General features: G+C 34.3%; 1 protein-coding gene across 5 annotated transcripts in view; it reads left to right on the plus strand.

The window, feature by feature from the left end:
* LOC101737140 (protein dead ringer) overlaps positions 1-21,574 on the plus strand; it is a 170,946-nt gene that overhangs the window by 86,284 nt on the left and 63,088 nt on the right. The window contains exon 1 of one of the 5 annotated variants that reach the window (XM_004922442.5): positions 580-854. The exons of the other annotated variants lie outside the window; for them this stretch is intronic. Within the exon in view, the coding sequence (XP_004922499.2) occupies positions 744-854 (111 nt within the window). The 5' untranslated portion in view covers positions 580-743. Of the gene's footprint in view, positions 1-579; positions 855-21,574 lie in introns of those variants that run through there. 5 annotated transcript variants of the gene reach the window in all.

Raw genomic sequence — 21,574 nt, forward strand, 5'->3', positions numbered from 1 at the left:
TTATGTCATTCTCGTGTTTATGGTTTTTTAATAGTACCTATTCGATCATACGTAAAATATGATTCCGTTAACCTAAATGCGGTTTCGGAACATAAATATTTCTGAGATCTCTTTGTACTTTTATGAGTTGTTTCTCTCACAATTCACGCACTAATTTAAAACAGTATCTTTCAATCATCGTAGTATATTATAAAACAAGACGAATTCTCAGAATAGCCTTGCGCATTGTATCCACGCGTTCGCTATTTATAATTACAACTTAAAAATACAACGAAAATGAAAAGCTTATCTGTAGGCATTCCATAGATAAAAGTGTAATCTCACGCATTAGGCATAAAGGTTAAAATCGTGTGAATGTTCCGATGTTCGATATGTTTAGTAAGCAGGTAGGAATTTTAAATTTCGTAGCGATCTCTTACTCTGGCGACAACCCCTGCGCCGCCAATGTCGATGGGGTGGAGCGGAGTCGTCTAGCCACTAGTACCGTCTCGTTCTTGCACGTTGAATTTCTTCATCTCCGTCTCGCCTATTATTGTCATATCAAGATTCGAACATTGCATTTTGTTTCCAATTTTCAATTTAGTTTATATCGGATGTTGGCAAGAGTAAGACGTCTGGCTTGTGGCCACACTTTAACGCAGTGCACGTGTTTACTGTCGCACATCTGGAACTTTGCATTGTCATTTGGCGGTGACCGATTGTATTGTTTTTGTGTGATAGTTAAATACATTGATTTGTTTTAAATGGATTTTATGGATTTCTTGAACACCTTCATGGAGGAGCAATCGCATCAGAGCTCCCAGCACTCTGAGCCTGCGAAGATGCCGAACTTTTTCGAGGTTGATAAAAAGAAGGTGAGCTAATTAATTTCAGCAACGAACAGTGTTCATTAAAGGCTGTTTATACTTAATATGAGTTTATAATGTATATATTTTTTAAAATATCAGGTGCTTGTTGTGTAAACTGGTAATATATTCCTAAGATTGTATACTTTTTAGGGTAGTTTTAATTATGATTTTAATTTAATTTCGCATGTGTTTTTTTTTGCAACCTTTTAGTTTCCTACATTTTAAACGATTTGAGATCACGTCCGAAATTCGGAATCAATGTTTCGTATTTCTGTAGAAGGTTTAAACATCTAAGTTAAGTGACGATGGTAATCTTCATAATCATTCGATCTCAACGCAATTGCGTAATAATAAAAATAAATATTTCGTTCCATTAAACTTTAGATTTTTCCTGTTCGATACTATAATGTCGTGTCATTTCATTATGTTTGTTTGTTCATTATGAAATTAATTACATGATTATCAGACAAACATCTTTACTTTCCGATCTAATAATTTAGATATACACACATTTATAATTTGTTTCATTGATTTATAATATAATTTATTAATAGCATTTAATGATTTCGAAATATATTTTTTTCTTCATGCAATTTGCATTAAATAATTAATTTTATAGGTTAAGGAGGATAATTGATTTTTGAGTGATTTTTGAACCTTGATATTTATTAGTCAAACTATGGTAAGTATACGATTAAAATGTTATTTATTTTAAGTTCTTAATTTTTATTTACTAAAGCGATGATAATTATGGATTAATTAGCTTTATTTTGTTATTAGAAAGCGAGGCGATTAAAACTCTTTTGTTTTTAATTTTGTTGATTTACAAACCTTATTCTTAAGTGTAAATTTTTGTTGGCATTTTATATTTTTTCTATGAGTTAGAATAAACGACTGTGCGAGATGGGTTTTTTCGATGTTTTTCTCTCTCTAAAGGGGCATAGGAGTTCGGAATCATGAGACTTGAGGCCGAAATTTAAACTATGTTGTATATTGGCTCTCCCCTCCTCGAAATTGGGACGCACAACTCGAGAAACTTCTAAAGCTTCCCCTTCGTAGTCCTGATTCTCTAACCATTTTATTGGTTGGTCGTAAGGTTTATTTGAAGAGTTTTAAGTGCCGAGGCAGCCGTCATAAAGTTCATTTGAGATTAAGAATTGATGTTTTTTTCCCTACCTATGCTGACAGCCTTGAGAGGCTATTTCAGCTTCGCCCTAACATGTAGGTGAGCGCTCGGGGCTCAAACCGGAGTGTTGCTAACACTGGCCCTAGCAAGAGCAGTGCTTCGTAGAATCTACCACCGGATTGGAAACGCAACTCACTGAGAAGATCCAGTGAGAAACTCAGTGGGCTGTGTCTATGGGTTAATTTGCTCGTCGAGCCTTTCGTCGCAAGCGACGGGTTCGACGAGGACGGTGATCGGTGCCTGTGGTACCTAAAAGCACCGTTAATGGATCTGGATGACGTGTTTTGGGCGACGTCGATTAATGTATGAGGTGGATGCTGGCATGCATATTGTAATACCAACGGGTTCCGGTATTTTGCAATTTGTACCCTGAGTATCGCTCCTTATTTTTCTGCGAAGCTTTAAGCTTTCCGATTTTAAAGATTGAAAGAGGACGTTTGTGTTTTCAAGGCCAGTGTCAATATTTAAGTGTAGTGTTCGTCGCTTAGCAACACGATGTTGTATTTTTTTCATCATAAATCTTATTTTTCTATTACGTCCTTGATATTTTTGTTCTGAATGGCTTTTGCTGTTTTCTTAGATTGCTAATAGTTGTGTGATATATTATTGTAATTATTCTAAATTAAGCAATCACCAGTCCACCAAAAGCAATAAGCAGTCGTATGCAATCTTGGCAGAGTGGTCGTGGTCATCATTTCTTTTTTTTTTATTGCCCTTGTAGGCAGACGAGCATACGGCTCACCTGATGCCTTGGCTCTGCCCCTGCCAATGCCAGGGGCAGAGCCAAGCCGCTGCCTACCGCAATGGGGTACCATACCTACCGTATTCGAGTGGTGGTGCGCTTCCCCAGACGTCCCCATTTCTCGCAAATGTAATAAGTTTCACTTATTATCTGTAAAGAATAAATATTGACCTTTTTAATTAAATTTTTTTATATCTTAAATGTAATATTTCAATAAAAACGAATATTGCACGCCGATTATAATCGTGTTATTTCTAGAATTCAGAACTTAATAACCCAAATCGATTACAAATGAGTTTTTCATTATAAAACTATAAAATGGACATCACAAAGATTTATATTCGTATTAAAAAAGCTCAATAATAACGACTGCCGAAATGTTTCAAGGGTTTTTTTTTTTAAGTATCTAATTATAGTTTTTAATATAAAACGAATACGGAATATGAATACAGTGAAACGGACAGATAAAAAAAATATGGATTCGATTGTAAATTAATATAATTTATGGGTTGTTTTAATGGCGGCGTAATATGATGTCGTTTTGAATTATTCTTTTATTTCGGAATCGATTATACGAATTAATGATTTCACAGCGCTTTGTATCTTTTGTTTGGTTTATCTCTCTTTTAGATTAAAGTAATGTCTGCCGTGTGTTAATTATGGAAACTTTGCACTCTTAAATGCTCAGTGTTACATACTCTAGATCGACTTCGTCAAGGGAGAGAAATTCGCAGTATCCAAATTTAATTAGTAGACTTGTGGTTTCGTTGCTATCTATACTAATATTAGAAAGAGGAAAGATTTGTTTGTTTGTATTGAATAGGCTCCGAAATTACTGAACCGATTGGAAAAATTCTTTCACCGTTTGGAAGCTACACTATTCTCGAGTGACATAATCTGTTTTGAAAAAAATTAGGGATCCTTACCAAAACTCCAATATTGTAACTCAAGGTGTAAAAAATTACCTAAAATATTCTTTACATCGCGTGAAAACTATTGATGAGAGAATAGCAGTGTAACCTTCTAGTTTGAAGGTCGAGGCTTTCCACCTCACGTCTCAAAGTGTTAGTAACCACTCAAAACTACATTGATCGTGAAGTCGTCTGTCCATATGGCAATAAATCTCTACAGTATCGAAAGGTTCATAATAAATAATTTCTAATGATCACGATCAGAAAGTAAAGAAGTTAGAATAGTTACAATCGGTTTAATTTTCTAGAATTATCTGAAATACAAAGTTTTGTGAACAATATCGTTTTAGCCCTATCTATCATTATCTTTACTTTCACCGCTATCGCTTGTAAAGAACTTGATATATTTATAACATTTATTGATACCCGATGAAGCATTGAAGTGCTACGGACTCCTAAATAAAGTATTTCCAAATGAAGAATGCCAACAACGGATCAGAAGTTACTATAATCAAAAGTTTATGTTTAAAATTGAAATTAATCGTTTTTGTTAAATCCCGAAGATCGATATTGTACGCAAACTTAATCTTTTTTTCCGTATACTCAAAACGTTGCTTTTTTGTTCCATTTGAGTCATGCATAAGTTACATGCGAGCGAAAGTGACAGATATACTCCTTTTAACCCGTTTTTAATGCACGAAACAATTAAACAGCATTTTTAAATAAATAATTACATAAAAATGTGAAACGAACGTTGATAATTCAATTGGTTGACGCGTCAGGGGTGGCCGACACCCGGCAGCCATTATTATTTACGAGGCATCACCTTTTACAGGCGGATAATGCGTGAACTTATAATTTTATAACGACACTTCAGTAATGATCGGATTAAAATCTTCCGATCCCCTTTGATTTATTTCAGCGCATCACTTAAAACAGTTTTATAGCAATCTTTGATTTTATTTTTATTCGAAGATTATTTCTTTATTTATTTTTTTGCCTATAAAATCGGCGGGTAAAAAACTAAGATTATTACGTTTATGTAGAATAATTTATTAGGTCGAAAAGGAAAAAGTGACTGTGTTCATGGATTTATCTTTTATGATATTCCACGAATACCTACATTAAAAATATAAACTATTTTTAAATCTATCTTAAAAATGCTTATAGCCGTCTTAAAATTGTTGGCATATCTCTATTGTATTTTGAATTAAAAAAACTACTGAACCGATTTTGTTGAAGCCTTTAAGTGACCAACTTTTCTAGTCGGCTATGAGAACAAAATTTTTTGTATTGGACAAATTAAAATTGCAAATATCCGACTTTGAGCCCTTAGTGTTAAGACATGCCCTTCTAAAGCCATGCAACATATTGTATTCATTTGTCAAATACGTGCCTGCAACGATTGTACCGGTCAAGAAATTAGCATGTCGCCTCGCGGTTGTGTGGTCGATATCTGTGTGTGTGTGCAACTATGTTGTACGTGCAGGGCTACCCCGCACAAGCGTACTCTGCTGCTAGGGTTGAATATCGATACAGATTAACAATATGACGTTTTTGTCCAAAGTTATAGAAGTTGAAGTATGATTCTTAGGGGGTTTTTTCTTTTCAAAAAAAGAAAAAATGTCTGAAAAAACTTTCATGGCAACAGTTTTTAATATAAAATTCTGTAGTTGTTCAGGCACACTTTCAACCCTGAATGCGAGTGCGATGACCGCGCGTTTGTTACACCTGCAAATATAAACCCGGGTCCATTCGCGAGACCAATAAATGCTTGTTTCCCTTTAGACGTGTGTGTGTTCATTAACCAGCCAGTGCGGAGCGAGTGTCGCTTTGCGCGTCCGGTCAGCAAGTAGGCATAACTAAGACGCGTCACTGACATTCTACGCGCGTACTGACTCTACAAGGTTTTTAGCTACATTTTTATTGGCAGGAATTTGGACAATTCGTTTTTTCGCATTAAAAGTGTACAATTTCCAAAAGTATTCGAAATTGAGTTATTATGTGTAAACATTTGGTATCACCAGTAGTATTTTTCTCATAAATACTGTCAAAAGAGCGTTGTTTAGTTTAATTTTTTTTTTTTTTAGTTTACCTATGTTTTGACTACTATTAACAAAATTAATACATAATTTTAACTTACTTTAAAAGACAGATAATGTACTGGTAAAAAATAAAAAATAAATGTTGCAAATATGATTAATAATAAAAATATTACATGTTAAACCTTTCCTGTAAAATTAGTAAGGTTTGAGATTATACAGTTTTAATGCGTGAAGACGAATCTGTTCGGATGGAAACTTTTAATAATTTTAAACCAACTTTGAATTTTGACGTTTGGAAAATACGCTTTTTTTTTTTCTGCAACACTGAGGTTGTATATATTGACGATTCAAATATTGAATGTTATTTTTGACCGCCTGTCGCTTCCTGCTCTTCCCTTGATATAATGTTATTCAATACTTTTAATAATAGAATAATATAATAGTTAACTAAATACAGGCATGTTTGTAAACAAATGCGTATGTATGGTTAACAGAACTAAGATTTTGCGTTAAAAATCCTTATTACATATATATAAAATGGATCCCGTGTTATCGTAATTAACGCAATAAAGTTGCTTGACTGATTTATTGACTAAAACCCTTTGTCAGGTCAGGTCATCCTAGGTCAGTTCTTGAATTATTTTCGGCCAAGAAAGGTTTAAGGTGTTGATAGAGAATAATGGCGGTTTTTTTTTAATTTCCCACTAATTAAGGAAAAATAATTTTCGCTATAAAATTTCGTAATTTTCACTTGTTCATTTTTATTAAATATGTTTATTTAACTAGTACGGAAAGCATTTCCAATTTATCTTATACCTTTAAATGATCAATTTTTGTATAAGTATTAATTAATATATATATAATCTGAATCTCGGAAACGGCTCCAACGATTTTCATAAAATTTAGTATACAGGGAATTTCGGGGGCGATAAATCGATCTAGCTACGATTTATTTTCAGAAAATATTGTTTTATTCGTGTTTTCAATAATCAACTCTTCCCGACATCTATTGGCGAATAATTATACTATTTTTCTTAATTGAGGGCAACTAACCGCTTTAAAGACACAACAAGATGGCGTTATCAAAAAAAAACCTGGTCATCATCTGGTTTGGATTAACAGTTAACAATTCATTAACAATTAATATTAACAGCTGCTGTCTCTCTCGGAAAGGAACATGGTAATTTTTGAAATGGAATGAATGAATATCTATACATATTTGTCTAACATTTTATTTGCAATAACGACTTTCGTTTGCACTGTCACGATTATTTGCGTACATGTGCAAAATTCGATGTTCAAACAAAGCACGCGCGCCTGTGCGCCATAGAATATATTCATGTATGTGTTTCTCGACAATACGATAATGCGTGCGACACGAATGGGACCGATCATTTCAAAGGGATACAGTTTGGGAAAAGTTTTTTTTTTTAATTTTATTTTATTCTTTTATTACCAGAGAACAAGAGAATGTGTTCTGTGTGGTCATTTACGTTGAAAACGGTCAGTGGAGTTTATAATTAATAGTTTATTTACATTTGTCTTTCCTTAGTTAAAAAAAGAATAATTAGTTTAAGTAATACCTAATAAAAGGCCCGCCAATTTTGTCATTTGATTTGGTTGAACATGACGCGTTATTTGTCACTTTTTTAAGAGATTGTGCAAGAGATATAATATAATATTTGCTATTCGTTAATTCAACATCATTTTTGAACTAAGCTAAATAAGATTTTTGAAAAAAAAATATGGTACAATTTTTTTTTTTTTGCTGTCGTAAAGAAGTATCTGTACTTTATTCATTTAGGTGACGATTTTCTTCGTAACCTTTTTACTTTCTCGTATACCTACTTATTGACAGATACCTATACCTATGTTGAAAAGATAAATGGATTCTTTACATCGCTGCTCTAATCCACAATTTATCGGTCAAAGTGTTTTGAAAGACTAGTATAAGACTAATAAAGATTAAATAGGGAGTGTAGGTAACGCTTTTAAAAATTAAAGTGCTTGCAAACATTGAGTTTAAAAGTTGATTATTTAAGTTTAAAAATAATGAATCGTGGTGTAATAACTATTTTAATTGGCTTTTAAAAGTACTCGAGATCTGCACGAAAACAATTGCAACGGGAAAGTACTAAGCAAGTAAATTAAGGCAATTTAAAAAATAATTCAAAATTATGTCGTAATAGTTCTTCTTCTTTTTTTTATTGCTTAGATGGGTGAACGAGCTCACAGCCCACCTGGTGTTAAGTGGTTACTGGAGCCCATAGACATCTACAACGTAAATGCGCCACCCACCTCGAGATAAGTTCTAAGGTCTCAAGTATAGTTACAACGGCTGCCCCACCCTTCAAACCGAAACGCATTACTGCTTCACGGCAGAAATAGGCAGGGTGGTGGTACCTACCCGTGCGGATTCACAAGAGGTCCTACCATCAGTAAAAATCTTCTGATATCAATAACTGTTTTACCGGATTTGTCCGGCTTGATTCGCCACCAAAATCGCTAACGGACATAAAGCGGCTTTATCCTCGGCCGATAATTGCGGCTTGTAATACAAGCTTTGCGGACTGTCGGATTAATTTTCCCCACCCCGGGCCGGAACAGCCCTTCGAAGATAGCAAATTGATTTGTTTTTATGAGTCATAGGATATCAAAGGAACTGTTAATTTGAGTTTACGTAGCTTTAGTGAGGTTTTGCAGGTACAATTGTGTTGGACACATGTTAAAAATGGAAGATTTGAAAATGTTGTTTAAAAATAGTTGAAGTAGGTATTTGCGAACAACGTTAAAACTTTTTTTTAATAAAATTGCGTTAAGTGCATTGTTGAGCCGTATTTATCAGTAACAGCTACATAATGTTTAATCGTGTTGCGCTACGAAACGCTGTGGAATATGAACAAAGCCAAGCAATTTTTTTTCCTACTTATGCTGATAGCCTTGAGAGGCTATTTCAGCTTCACCCTAGCGTGTAGGTGAGCTCACGGGGCTCAAACCGGAAGTGTTGCTAACACTGGCCCTAGCAAGAGCAGTGCTTCGCAGTATCTACCACAGGATCGGAACGCGACCCACTGAGAAGATCCAAGCGAAGCAAAGCGTCAAAAAGAGTTTTTTTGTCAATTAAAATAATGTTTATTTGTAATCGAATACAAGCAACATTTATTGTGTTACACAACAGGTCTATCAATGATATTACATTGTACATATAATGGAAGCATCAACAACGTCACCAACACCAATTACCCGCCGATAATTTCCGAGGGGCATCCGAAAGTTTAACACCTAACATATTTACGAGTGATGTCCCCTCAGTTCCCCTATCATAACGCACGCACTCCACAGATAATGCGGAACCCCAAAATGTTCATCTAATTGGAGATCAAAGGGAGGGCGTCTAATCGCATACACTTTGTGTATACTCGATAGGATTTTGGAATACAGTTGCTGGATATGTTTTTCGTTTATTTGTTTAGTTAGCTTGTAATAATTTTCTAATTGTTTTAAGTACGATGAATTTTAATTTCATTTTAGACGAATTTCTGGATGAAACATTGTGAAAGGCATGTATTAAGACATAGCCAGAAGCGACTAGTGGAACCCGGTCACGTTCCTCTGTGACTGTCACGTTACTGTCGTTATTTGTGAAATATGGATTTATTGAAATTGCTCACACTCAACTGATCGTACGTATTGATGGTACAGTTTGACACATGTTACAGTTTCATCACAACCCGAGGAACTTGTAGACTTCAAACATAGAAAGAATTCAGAATAGGAAAGACAAAAATAATAATGTAATTTTATAAATAGTCAGATACTAATGTTAAGTTACTAACACAGATTATGAGCAATACTAAAAATGTATGTCTTAAAAAAAACTTACAATTTGTACTTGAACATTTTTTTCTATTTAGAAACAGGTATATTCTTGCTTCTCACTTGGAAAATGACTGACTTCCATATATTTCTCGTCGTACCCATTGTAGTGGTAAAATTCTCAAAAACCCTTCCCTATTTGATTTTCTCGATACAAAAGTCTACAAATGCCAGAATAAAAAATAAAAAAAACTCCGAGTCAGTCAGTCAGAATAAGTAACTGAATATTTTCTATTCTAGTTTTCTTAGACACATCATATCATTGTTTGATGACCAGACTCGTGTATTGTTTTTGTCAATTACGCCACTATTTGACCGGAATAACTACGTACAGAGTTCCTTACTTAAATATATATAATAATAATAATATATATTTTATATATTATTATATATTATATATTATTTTTACTGGTGGTAGGACCTCTTGTGTGTCCGCGCGGGTAGGTACCACCGCCCTGCCTATTTCTGCCGTGAAGCACTAATGCGTTTCGGTATGAAGGGTGGGGCAGCCGTTGTAACTATACTGAGATCTTAGAACTTATATCTCAAGACGGGTGGCGCATTTACGTTGTAGATGTCTATGGGCTCCAGTAACCACTTTACTCCTTAGGTGGGCTGTGAGCTCGTCCAACCATCTAAGCAATAAAAAAAAAAAAAAAAAAAAAAAAAAAAAATATATACACATAAATTTTGCGTTTGTGTTTTTAAAAGCTATCACCGGGTCATGCGTTAGAACGTATCAACATACTAGTTTATTGCATTTCTTGCGTGCAATTGCATGTCTAAGCAATTTTTAAAACTGGAAAATCTCTATAGCCTAGATCCCCTTAGCTTTAAACCAATTAAAGGTATTCAATTTTTTTTCTATCAAAGACACATGTCTTTCAGATGCGACTTGACCAAGTAATTTCGTCGTTGCGTAGTTCGATTTTTCGCACCGAATCATATTCCAAAATTTGTTGTCAGCGACTGTTAAAGCCATCACCGGTCATTATACGGACCTGTCAGTTTTTTAGTTTTGTGGGAGGTCTGTCGAAAATGGGGATTACTGAAATTTCAAGTCACATGTCTTTTAGGTAATAATTACTCGTCCGGGCATAGCTGGAAATGCTGGAATATCTCTTAGACTATTAGCGAATAGGTAAAGAAAAAAAAAGTTATGATTATCAAGCAATATCAAGCAATTTGTAATTTCTTGACATATACCTAACATGCTTTAAAAATAAAACCCGGTGGTAAATATTAAATTAAACAAATATGTAATAAAAATATTATTAATAATATCGCTCAATTCGCGAACACACATAGATGGTGTGCGACAGAGATAACGCTCTACGAAGCCGGAATAAGCCGAATGTTTCTTTCCAAACTACGATGTGCAATATTTATCGCCGAGTACTGTATGTACATCCATATACATAATATACCGAATATTTTATTATTATTATTTGATTATAAAGGTCTAAACACACAATTTCCAATATTGTCAGTCGGTGTGTGAGAAAGTGTTTGGAAACGTGTGTTTCAAGCAAATTGATTTTCTCGTAAGCTAAGTGTGAAGTGTTTATATCGTCATTGTTTATTCACAATGTAAGCTTAAATCGTGTATTAACTAAATATGCTTTTTCTTAGACACACTATGAAATACTATATTACGCTATTCCATCAGATCTGTTATTTGTGGCCAGAGGACCTGTCTGGGATGCTATTATATTATTTTCCTACCTGTACTCACATACACCTCCTCCTAGCTCTGGTCTTAAGGAGTGATTGTAGTATCAGTTGTTTATTAGAATAGTTCCTGCACTGAGACTTCGGGAAAACAGAATTCACAATGCAATCAGGCTTCAATTTAAGGCGTACCAATTTAAGGCCCATTTGCGCATCTAAACTAGTAACAAAGTCTTTCTGAATATCTCAAAGTCATTTTGAGGTTTTGGTATATTATACGCAGACAAATATAAAACTATATGAACTGTAACTGTAAATAGTCTCTATTACCAAACAAATTCAAATGTCTTCATCAAAAGTTCAAATGTTTTCGATCAATAAATTTGTGATTTCCACGTAACATAATTTTCTAAGAAACCCAACTTCTAACACATCAATTAGTCGCTTTCCTCCGGACGTTTCCTATCGATCGTCCAAAGCAGAACAAGTTCGAATGAGATGTAATTCTCGTACAAACATACCGCAATGGGAATCGTTTAGCACCAGCCGGCGTTATCAAAGACTTGTCCATTCATGAAATAGCCAAGAAACTTTAGAAACATTTATTCAAAATTCGGCGTCAACGATTCATTCATTTATCGAAGTATGAATGAATCCTGTTTTCAATGCAATATTTTGGGAGTATAGCGGAGTTTGATTAAGAGTCATTTGTTTTTAAATCAATCATACCTTTTTACTATTACGAATTGAGAAAACCTTTCTGATATAAGTTCTAATTTGTACATTTCAATCAGTAATCGGTACTCCAAATTTCAAAGTAACTAATAATTTCTGCACTGTGTATTCAAATAAAAAAACATAATCCAAAGGTTTTATTAATTTATTTATGGTTATTTCCACTGATTCTTTCTTGAAGGAACCGTCCACAAGAAGAACGACTAAACAGCGTACGTTTGATTTCGACACTAAGACATCAGTTCATCAATTGAGGCTTTGTTTTCGCGGCCATCGCCCTCTTCACTTTGCCGTGTTTTACATATAAACTGACTGTGGTACAAGTCAAAAGAAATAGTCGTTTACTTTTCTGGTTAAGTAGTATTCCGTATTTAGATTTGTTTTAAAAAAAAATCATAAGGTCGCCAATTAGAATTAAAATATGCTAATAAATTTTCAAAAACTGTTTTTGCTATTCAAGATTTTACTAATATACGTAATTTGGCTCACGGAATCAATTATCAATTGAAGTCGTTGTGGCCTAAAGGATAAGACGTGCATTCGTATTTAGCGATGCAACGATGTTCGAATCCGCAGGCGAGTACCAATTTTTCTAATGAAATACGTACTTAACAAATTTTCACGATTGACTTCCACGGTGAAGGAATAACATCGTGTAATAAAAATCTAACCCGCAAAGTTATAATTTGGGTAATTACCGGTGGTACTTATACTATAGTATACTAAATATACTATGTTTAGTTATGTTACACAAGATGAGCACGACGATATGCACCATAATGCACCCAAGTGTACTTAACAATACAGAAACAAAATTGTAAAATTGAAAAAGTTTTTGGTGCCCGAAGCATTTGCTTAGTACCTAGTCTATGCCTTGGACCAAACCAGAGAACCGTTTGTTTACCTCATTAAAGTCTCAGTTAAAACTGTGCCACATACGATCCGATCGGAGGAGTGACACCTGCCTCCGCCTCTTTACACTCAATTACTGACAATTCAATGGACAATTATTCGAACCGTTTCTATGCTCGAAATTAGAAGTTTAACTTCCCAACGTTTACCTATTAAGCTTCATATATATTTTAATATATATGAAGAATATAGATGAATAATAAAAAACGTGTATAAAACTTATTGGATTCTATTTCTTAATCTTTATCTTTATATATATGAATTGCTGTTCGTTAGTCTTGCTAAAACTCGGGAACGGCTGGACCGATTTGATTAATTTTGGTCTTGATTTATTTGTGGAAGTCCAGAGAAAGTTTAAAAGGTAGACAAATTAATGAAAATGTTCGGAATTAAATAAAAATAACAATTTTGTTTTTCCTTTGATGTGACCCCGGTTGGACGGATTCCTTTTGTTTGTTTTAAGTTTATTTTATACAAAAGCTTAGGTCTTTTATTTATCGATTGAGGCACTACGAAATCTGCCGGGTCAGCTAGTTTTTGAATAAAAACTCGGGGCACAAAATTTATATTTTGGTAAAATCGAGCCTACATAAAATTCAAATAGAACAACAGACTTTATCATGCAAAACTTAAACGTTTGTATTAAATTCTTTTGACATGTTTATATTTTACTACATATTGAGTGATTGTACCAAATTTGGGTTAGATTGCAATTATTAATTCGATTGCATAAATAACTAAGGTCTTATAGTAGAAAAAAATATATCTCAAGTACAGTTGAATAGCTGTAGTAAAATTCCTTTTCGTCTCAAATTTTCCTCAAATATTATTTATAACTTAACAGCTACTCATTGTATTTTCTACTTGCATTTGCATACATTGCTTTATTCAGAATAAATTAAAAGGGCACTTAAGTTATCATGATTACCCTCGATATATTAATTAAGCACGCTTTTGAGTGATTTTTTATTCCACCTTTTTTTTAATTTTTTTTTATTGCTTAGATGGGTGGACAGGGGAAAGTGGAAAAAGATCCTAAAATTGAAGCTCATGGGTGATGGTGGTCACGACCCTCAGACATGAGGAACGCGACTCGAGGAGGAGGAGATGGGTGGACGAGCTCACAGCCCACCTGGTGTTAAATGGTTACTGGAGCCCATAGACATCCACAACGCAAACGCCGCCACCCACCCTGAGATAGAAGTTCTAAGGTCTCAAGTATTGTTACAACGGCTGCGCCACCCTTCACACCGAAACGCATTACTGCTTCACGGTAGAAATATGCAGGGTACCTACCCGTGCGGACTCATAAGAGGTCCTACCACCAGTAATTACGCAAATTATAATTTTGCGGGTTTGATTTCACATTCTTAAATACTAGCGGCCCGCTCCGGTTCCGCTCGGGTCTTTAACAAAAATTTCAATTATATTTGACGTTGTTTTATTTTTTTAAATAAAAGAACACTTATTACGGCATAACTACAATAGTTAGACATATTATGCTGTCGCGATACTTTTTGTAATTAATAATGTGTTTTACAAAGTCGTAGTGCCTTATTTTATTCTATCACCAATAGTTTTCGTAGGGCACGCGATGTAAACAATATTTTAGGTTTTTTTTTTTAGATTTAGCCTGTGTCACTCGGGAATAGTGTAGCTTCCGAACAGTGAAAGAATTTTTCAAATCGGTTCAGTAGTTTCGGAGCCTATTCAATACAAACAAACAAACAAATTTTTCCTGTTTATAATATTAGTATAGATAACAATATTGCAATGTATTTGTTTATCTTTGCAATACGAAGTCAATGTAACCACAAAATGTGAAGTCACGATAATGCGTTCGTTACGATGATTGTACATTTTATGATTTGGATAGTACAATACACTTATATGTTAACGATTGACTATGAAATAGGTTTACGATTTCTTCGATTTCTAGTTTCAAATTTATGAAAAACATTTTGTTTAGGAAATATTCCGTAACTTGATTGGTATCGGGTCAAGTGTAAATATGATGTCATAGTTAGATGCTGGTCGAGTAATTAATGAATCAAAGAATATAATACTAATGAATTAAATAATAAAATAACCTTTCTGATATTGGTTTTATATTATATAACTTGAAGTAGTCTTGTTGAGCGAAAATCAAATTATATGTTCGGAAGAATGTTTTTCTCTATGAATAATCCGCAATTGTAACATTATGTACCGTTTATCACGACGATCTATTAAATTGACAAACTGTTGTCTGGCATTAGTAATCATTATCATATAAATAAAAATGGTAATAAATAATTACAATTCACTGTTAAACTGATTCAAAACTGCACAGTGTAGTTGCTGAGGTTTACAATTACTTTTTTGTTGTTGATGTACAGTCGAGCTTACAGCCCAAACGGTTTTAAGTGGTGATCGTCCCTAAGCATGTCTCGAATATCACCTCGTAGCTTGAGACTATGTTACTTTAGTGACGTTAGTGATTGTAATATACTGGTATTAATCCTACTAGTAGATATCTGCTTCACGTCAAGCTGTTGAATATCGCCAGTAAATTGGTCGGTTGGTTGGTTGGTTACAGGTGGTAGGACCTCTTGTGAGTCCGCACGGGTAAGGTACCACCACCTCGCCTATTTCTGCGGTGAAGCAGTAATGCATTTCGGTTTGAAGGGTGGAGCAGCCGTTGTAACTATACTGAGACCTTAGAACTTAAATGTCAAGGAGGGTGGTGCATTTTCGTTGTAGATGTCTATGGGATCCAGTAACCACTTAACACCAGGTGAGCTTTGAGCACCTCCAACAATCTAAGCAAAATCTACATATATAAAAATGAATTGCTGTTCGTTAGTCTCGTTAAAACTCGAGAACGGCTGGACCGATTTGGCTAATTTTGGTCTTGAATTATTTGTGGAAGTCCAGAGAAGGTTTAAAAGGTAAAGATAAATATGAAAATGCTCGGTATTAAACAAAAATAACAATTTTATTTTTCCTTTGATGTGTCCCCCGTCAGACGGATTCCTTTTCTTTTTGCTTTAAGTTTATTTTATACAAATTTTTCTCTTATATTTATCGATTGAGGCACTACGAAGTCTGCCAGGTCAGCTAGTAAAAAAATAACAAAAAAGAGACTAGGGGCCACGACACAACCAAAAACTCATTTAATGATGGAACGCAACGGTAATTCATAATAATATAGGTCGACTTATCAAACTTATCCGTCGTACACGACTAGACACAGTAAAACACGAAGTTTACGAGCTATTAGTCGTTACTACAATGTAATTGCAATCGGAACGACAGGAAAATTCTGTAACATGACACACAGTTAAGGTTTTTATTATTATGTGTGAACGGATTATAGTTTTGCCTTCGTGAATGCAATTACAATATTCGACCCCAAATACTTTGTTCGGCTAATTGTATTTTGTGTTATAATCAATGTTTTCATTATATTATGTGAAAAAAAATCTATTGAATATTAGCTGACCCGGCAGACTTCGTAGTGCCTCAATCGATAAATAAAATACCTAAAATTTTGTATAAAATAAACTTAAAACAAACCAAAGGATCCGTCCGACGGGGGACACATCAAAGGAAAAACAAAGTTGTTATTTTTATTTAATTCCGAGCATTTTCATATTTATTTACCTTTTAAACCTTCTCTGGACTTCCACAATTTTCTATTTTCCAACTACTATCTACATTGAATTATAATATCAATAACTTTTAATTACCGGTCAACTTGATTGGGCGCGGTAGAAATAGGTATACAAGCGGTAGGTTTAGTGATAAGATAAGATAATAATGTATTGCACCGATTTTTCGATGTATCAATGCGATTTTTACACAGCCCGACCTGTTCGTCCTTAAATGATAAAGTATCCCATCACATACACTAACAACACATAATTATAATCACAGTCGTAAAGAATCACACTCCATAATTGTAAATCTCTTTCATTTCCATAAACGCTGTTACTATTGTATTCGGATATTCACAAGACGTTTATTTATATATCCATCCCCTTAAATATTACAGTTTGAAATATTAGTGACCATTTGAGATTGTCTTGCGGCGAGGAGCGTGGTTGCAATCTTAGGGACGCACGTTCACAAATGCAATTGCACTTTTGTATTTTCCAAATGTACGCACTTTCTGAACATACATGTGGTTTTTATAAATCAAATGATTCACAATCAATAAATTCGAAAGTAAAGTACTTTTGTTCGTTCGTTTTTTTTTCTTACCTAAGCTGATAGCCTTGAGAGGCTATTTCAGCGTAACCTTAACTAGTAGGTGAGCTCACGGGGCTCAAACCGGAGTGTTGCTAACACTGACCCTAGCATGAGCAGTGCTTCGCGGAATCTACCACCGGATCGGAAACGCGACCCACTGAGAAGATCCGGCGAGAAACTCAGTGTATTCGTTCGTAATAATTCATCGTTGTTCATTATGTTTAGTTCAAAACGTTGGAACTCTGTAGATTTTTTGGCAAATTTATAGCCAACAACAACCAATCAAACATGTACGATAAATGATTTGATTGTTTTAGAATTTGTGTGTATGTTCGTATTCTTTAGCGACTGTCGCGGCCGGGTTGTGGCTGGATTTTTGTGGCTTCTTTATGCATTTTTGTGTAATTTCACCGACACTGATGCACATATTATCAATTCCGTACACTGCAACATCGGTGCTGCAACCTCTTTTGAGAATCGATGTTGGAACCTTTTCAAAACTTAGCGGTACTGCCTTTTAGCGGTAGGCAGCGACTTGGCTCTGCCCCTGGCATTGCTGAGGTCCATGGGCGACGGTAATCACTCACCATCAGGTGGGCCGTATGCTCGTCTGCCTACAAGGGCAATAAAAAAAAAACGTAACGCAGTCATGCTTTTGGGCACCAATAGGCAGGACGCCATTACCAATCCGTTAAGTGTAATGACACAGTACTAGTATTACAGTATGCGAAAACATCGTGGCATAGTCCCATAATTTAACTATTTGTTGTTGTTACCCGATGTTAAGTGGATTTATTCTATTTTCGTTTACTTTCAATACATTACACTAATTCCGCTGTAATTGTAAGTGTATTGAAGTAATCTTTATACCATCCTTTTGTTTCTTTAAATCGGTAATGAAAAAAATTTACTTGCACCTCAATTTGAAATATTCTCAATTCTCAACAATTTTTAGGAACGCATTCCGTACAATATTCAAATGTCGACATTTTATAACTTTGTCCTCTGTGTGACCACGAAAACTGTAAAAGCTGTACCGAAAACTGTAAAATCGGAAATAATGTTACAACAGTACAAAACGCGAGATTAAGCCGTTTTCAATTTGTTTTTAATGGTTCGCGAAAACCGAAGGAAATAACCATACATTACAACCATGTAGATACAACCTTAGCCCTCAAAGCCGCTCGCACAAGTTGGCTTATTGAACTGATTCCACTTGTCCACACTTCGAATCAGCGTAAATTGTATTGCAATTTATTTGTTAACTTACGATAAACGATATGTTTCGCCCGAGGCATATTATAAACGGTTCAGTGTGAGATTGGTGATCTTGACTGCTTAAGATATTCCAGAGCTGTTGGAAATTATTTAAATTTATTTACATGTGTGGACGTACTATTCATCTTTTGTCGAATGCAAGTCTTTAACGCTTTATAAAAAAGATTAAGACATTTTTATTGATTGATATTTTAAATCGTTATTCAATTGGCTTCATACGATAGGGCCGGTGACAGTTTGGCTGTCGGAGACGATAAGTATTCCACAAAGTATCACAGCCAACGATATGAGAAAAAAATCTTGATATTATCGTAATACCACTGTCGCTCGTAAAAGTGTTGGTTGTATGACCAAGCTTAAAACTTCTCACGACAGACCTCCTTCAATGTTTCTTTTCAATAACGATATATAACGTAGTAACATTCCAATACCTAGCATTCCAAATGTACTTTGGATCTCATGTCTCTGTTTTCCAACCCTCATTTTAATAGTTGCTGTACTCAATGTTGGTAGTAATTCTATGTTTTTTTGGGTTTTGTTTTTTTCTGTACCGCCAGTATGTTCTAGCCCACGTCCCAAGAAAGTAATAGTTTCGTAGTAATTTCGGCAAGCATAAGCTCTAAAGGAATAAACAAAAAAAGAATCTAAAGCTACTTCTGAATATCTTATTAAGTTAAGATTTAATCGAGGTGTTCTCTGATAATGAAGTACGACATAAAATTCATTATTCTATCATAATATTGGCTCACGATTCATTAAAATTCCCTTGACTTCATTTGCTCCATTCGAAGCAACATTAAAGGTCGTTGCTATAAAATAAACCTATGGCATAGTTCACTTCACATTGATTAAAAAAGCTATGTATATTATTATACTAGTGTTAAGAATTCTTGTATGTGTTTGTATTTTAAGAGGCTTGAATAAATATTATTATTTGATGACGAGATACAAACTCATTTAATGATGATAAAAACTTGTTTAAAAATTTGTTCGCAATTTTATATTCTCAAGCAGCTGAGTGATTTAGATCCACTTTTCATCAATTGCTTAAAGATTTATCGTCTTGTCGCTAAAGTCTACAACAGTAAGATAGAAAGTAAGTAACTACAATAACAATGGAAGTTTTTTGATGGAACAACATGTTCTGTTTACACGACAACGAACCTGAAAGAAACTTTTCTAGAAGATATTTCAATAGTATCAGTGTGTAGTGTTTAATAATATCGATTAAAGTAATTAATAGCCGTTTCCTTTGTGTCAGCCTGGACGAATCCGAATGTTTTTACTAGTGGGCAGTAAAATTTGCAATAGCTCGTAAAGTTGATATAAGTGTTGACGTTACATTGTTAGTTATCGAGATTCAGGCGTATATCGATAAATTTGACGATGAAGATTATCCTTTTTTTTTGTACTAGTTATACGAAAATGGCAGGATCGTAGGTAACAGCTATAGCAACGATGTATACGATGTGAAAACTGTGAATTGTTGTTAAAGTAATGAGTTTGAAACTTAACAATTATTGTTTTAATTATTTTCACGACTTCATTGGCTCGATTTGTAATGTTCTAATATTATACTTTGCAACACGTCGAACTGTCTTAGAAAATATTTATGTCTATTTTTGATTGTTGAAACTGAATTTAAATTTTTAAAGTTCTTTCGCTTCATTTCGTTTTTTGTGTTTATCGTTATTTATCTTTATCGATACTTTATCAATATTACAAAAACATTTAAAGGTGCAACACTAGAAATTCAATTTATTCGCATACATATATTCCATTGTTTGTTTTATGTTTATTATTTAGAACCTTATTCTCATATTCTCATTGAATCCAGTTAATTTTTAATGGGATTCATATTATATTGTTGTTTTGAACCATTTGATAACAGGTTGACCTGTTGCAAAAAAAAACGTTAAAATAAATCATCATCATCATCATCATCAGCCTTTATCTGCCCACTGCTGGACATAGGCCTTCCTCAATGTCTTCCACATAATGCGTTCCTCCGCCTTTCGCATCCAACGACTTCCCGCCGTGCGCACTAAGTCGTCAGTCCACCTGGTTGGAGGACGCCCTTGTACCATGTTAAAATAAATACATGAAAATATTTTTATCAAATGAGAACAGTTGCTAAAATGGAGAAAACGAATCAAGTTTGTTTCATATATGAAAAAAGGCAACAAGGTGTTGAAAAAAAAGTTATATATGGGAAAAATAATAATTTGTCAGTTGCATGATCATATTGTTAACAAAATATTTGCTTATTCAAGCGGAAAGGGGAGAGTAATTGGCACGTAACAATAGAGATTAAGAGGCTTATTGCCCAGTTTTGTGATTCAAATATAAACGGTCAGTGGGCGACAAAACTCTATGATAATATTCTCCCATTGTTATTTTTTTTTTTCATACCGTATGCACTGTACAAGAGATACTCTTTCATCTTTCTCTATTGTATCACTTTTAATACGTTGCCGAGAGAGAGGGATGTCATTTTCGTTTTCGAGTATACACAAAGTTATTCAATTTTAAGGATAAGTCCAAATGGGTACTGGAACCTGTTTTGTTTGATTTTGTGATTTTAATAAGACCGCGTGTGAATTTTCTTCCTGTATGTTATTAATTTGGTTGAATAAATCCTAGAAGAAGTCGACTTCGCTTAAAGAATACGATGCTTGATGTGCTCGTATCGACTGATATGCTTATGCCGGTGTTCAAATTCCGCAGATACGACTTATTATTGATAACAAAGTACATACTGTCAAGCGGTCTGATCAAATAAAAAACAAAAAAACTGATTCCAACAATGTGTTTATTAAAATTCACACAATCACATATTAATTAAACGACTTCTCAAACTTTATATGAATTATTAGAGTTGTATCATTAATCGCTTGCAGAAAGTAACTGACTTTTATTTCGATGCCTGCCAAAAATTGCAGAGTCTAATAAAAAAATTACCACGATGGTATAACATGATATCAAAGTAAACGCTGATTTGGGAAAAGATACTTTGTAGAATGGGTGATAGCAGTATGCAAATCTTGACTGCAGGGGAGACTGCAAGCTCGCAAAGATAAGTACCATCATACTGTCTATTTTCTCAGCGACGCAGAAATCATTCCAATTTGTAGGGT

Source organism: Bombyx mori, chromosome 19 (assembly GCF_030269925.1).
Source record: "Bombyx mori chromosome 19, ASM3026992v2".
NCBI classification, from domain to species: Eukaryota; Metazoa; Arthropoda; class Insecta; order Lepidoptera; family Bombycidae; genus Bombyx; species Bombyx mori.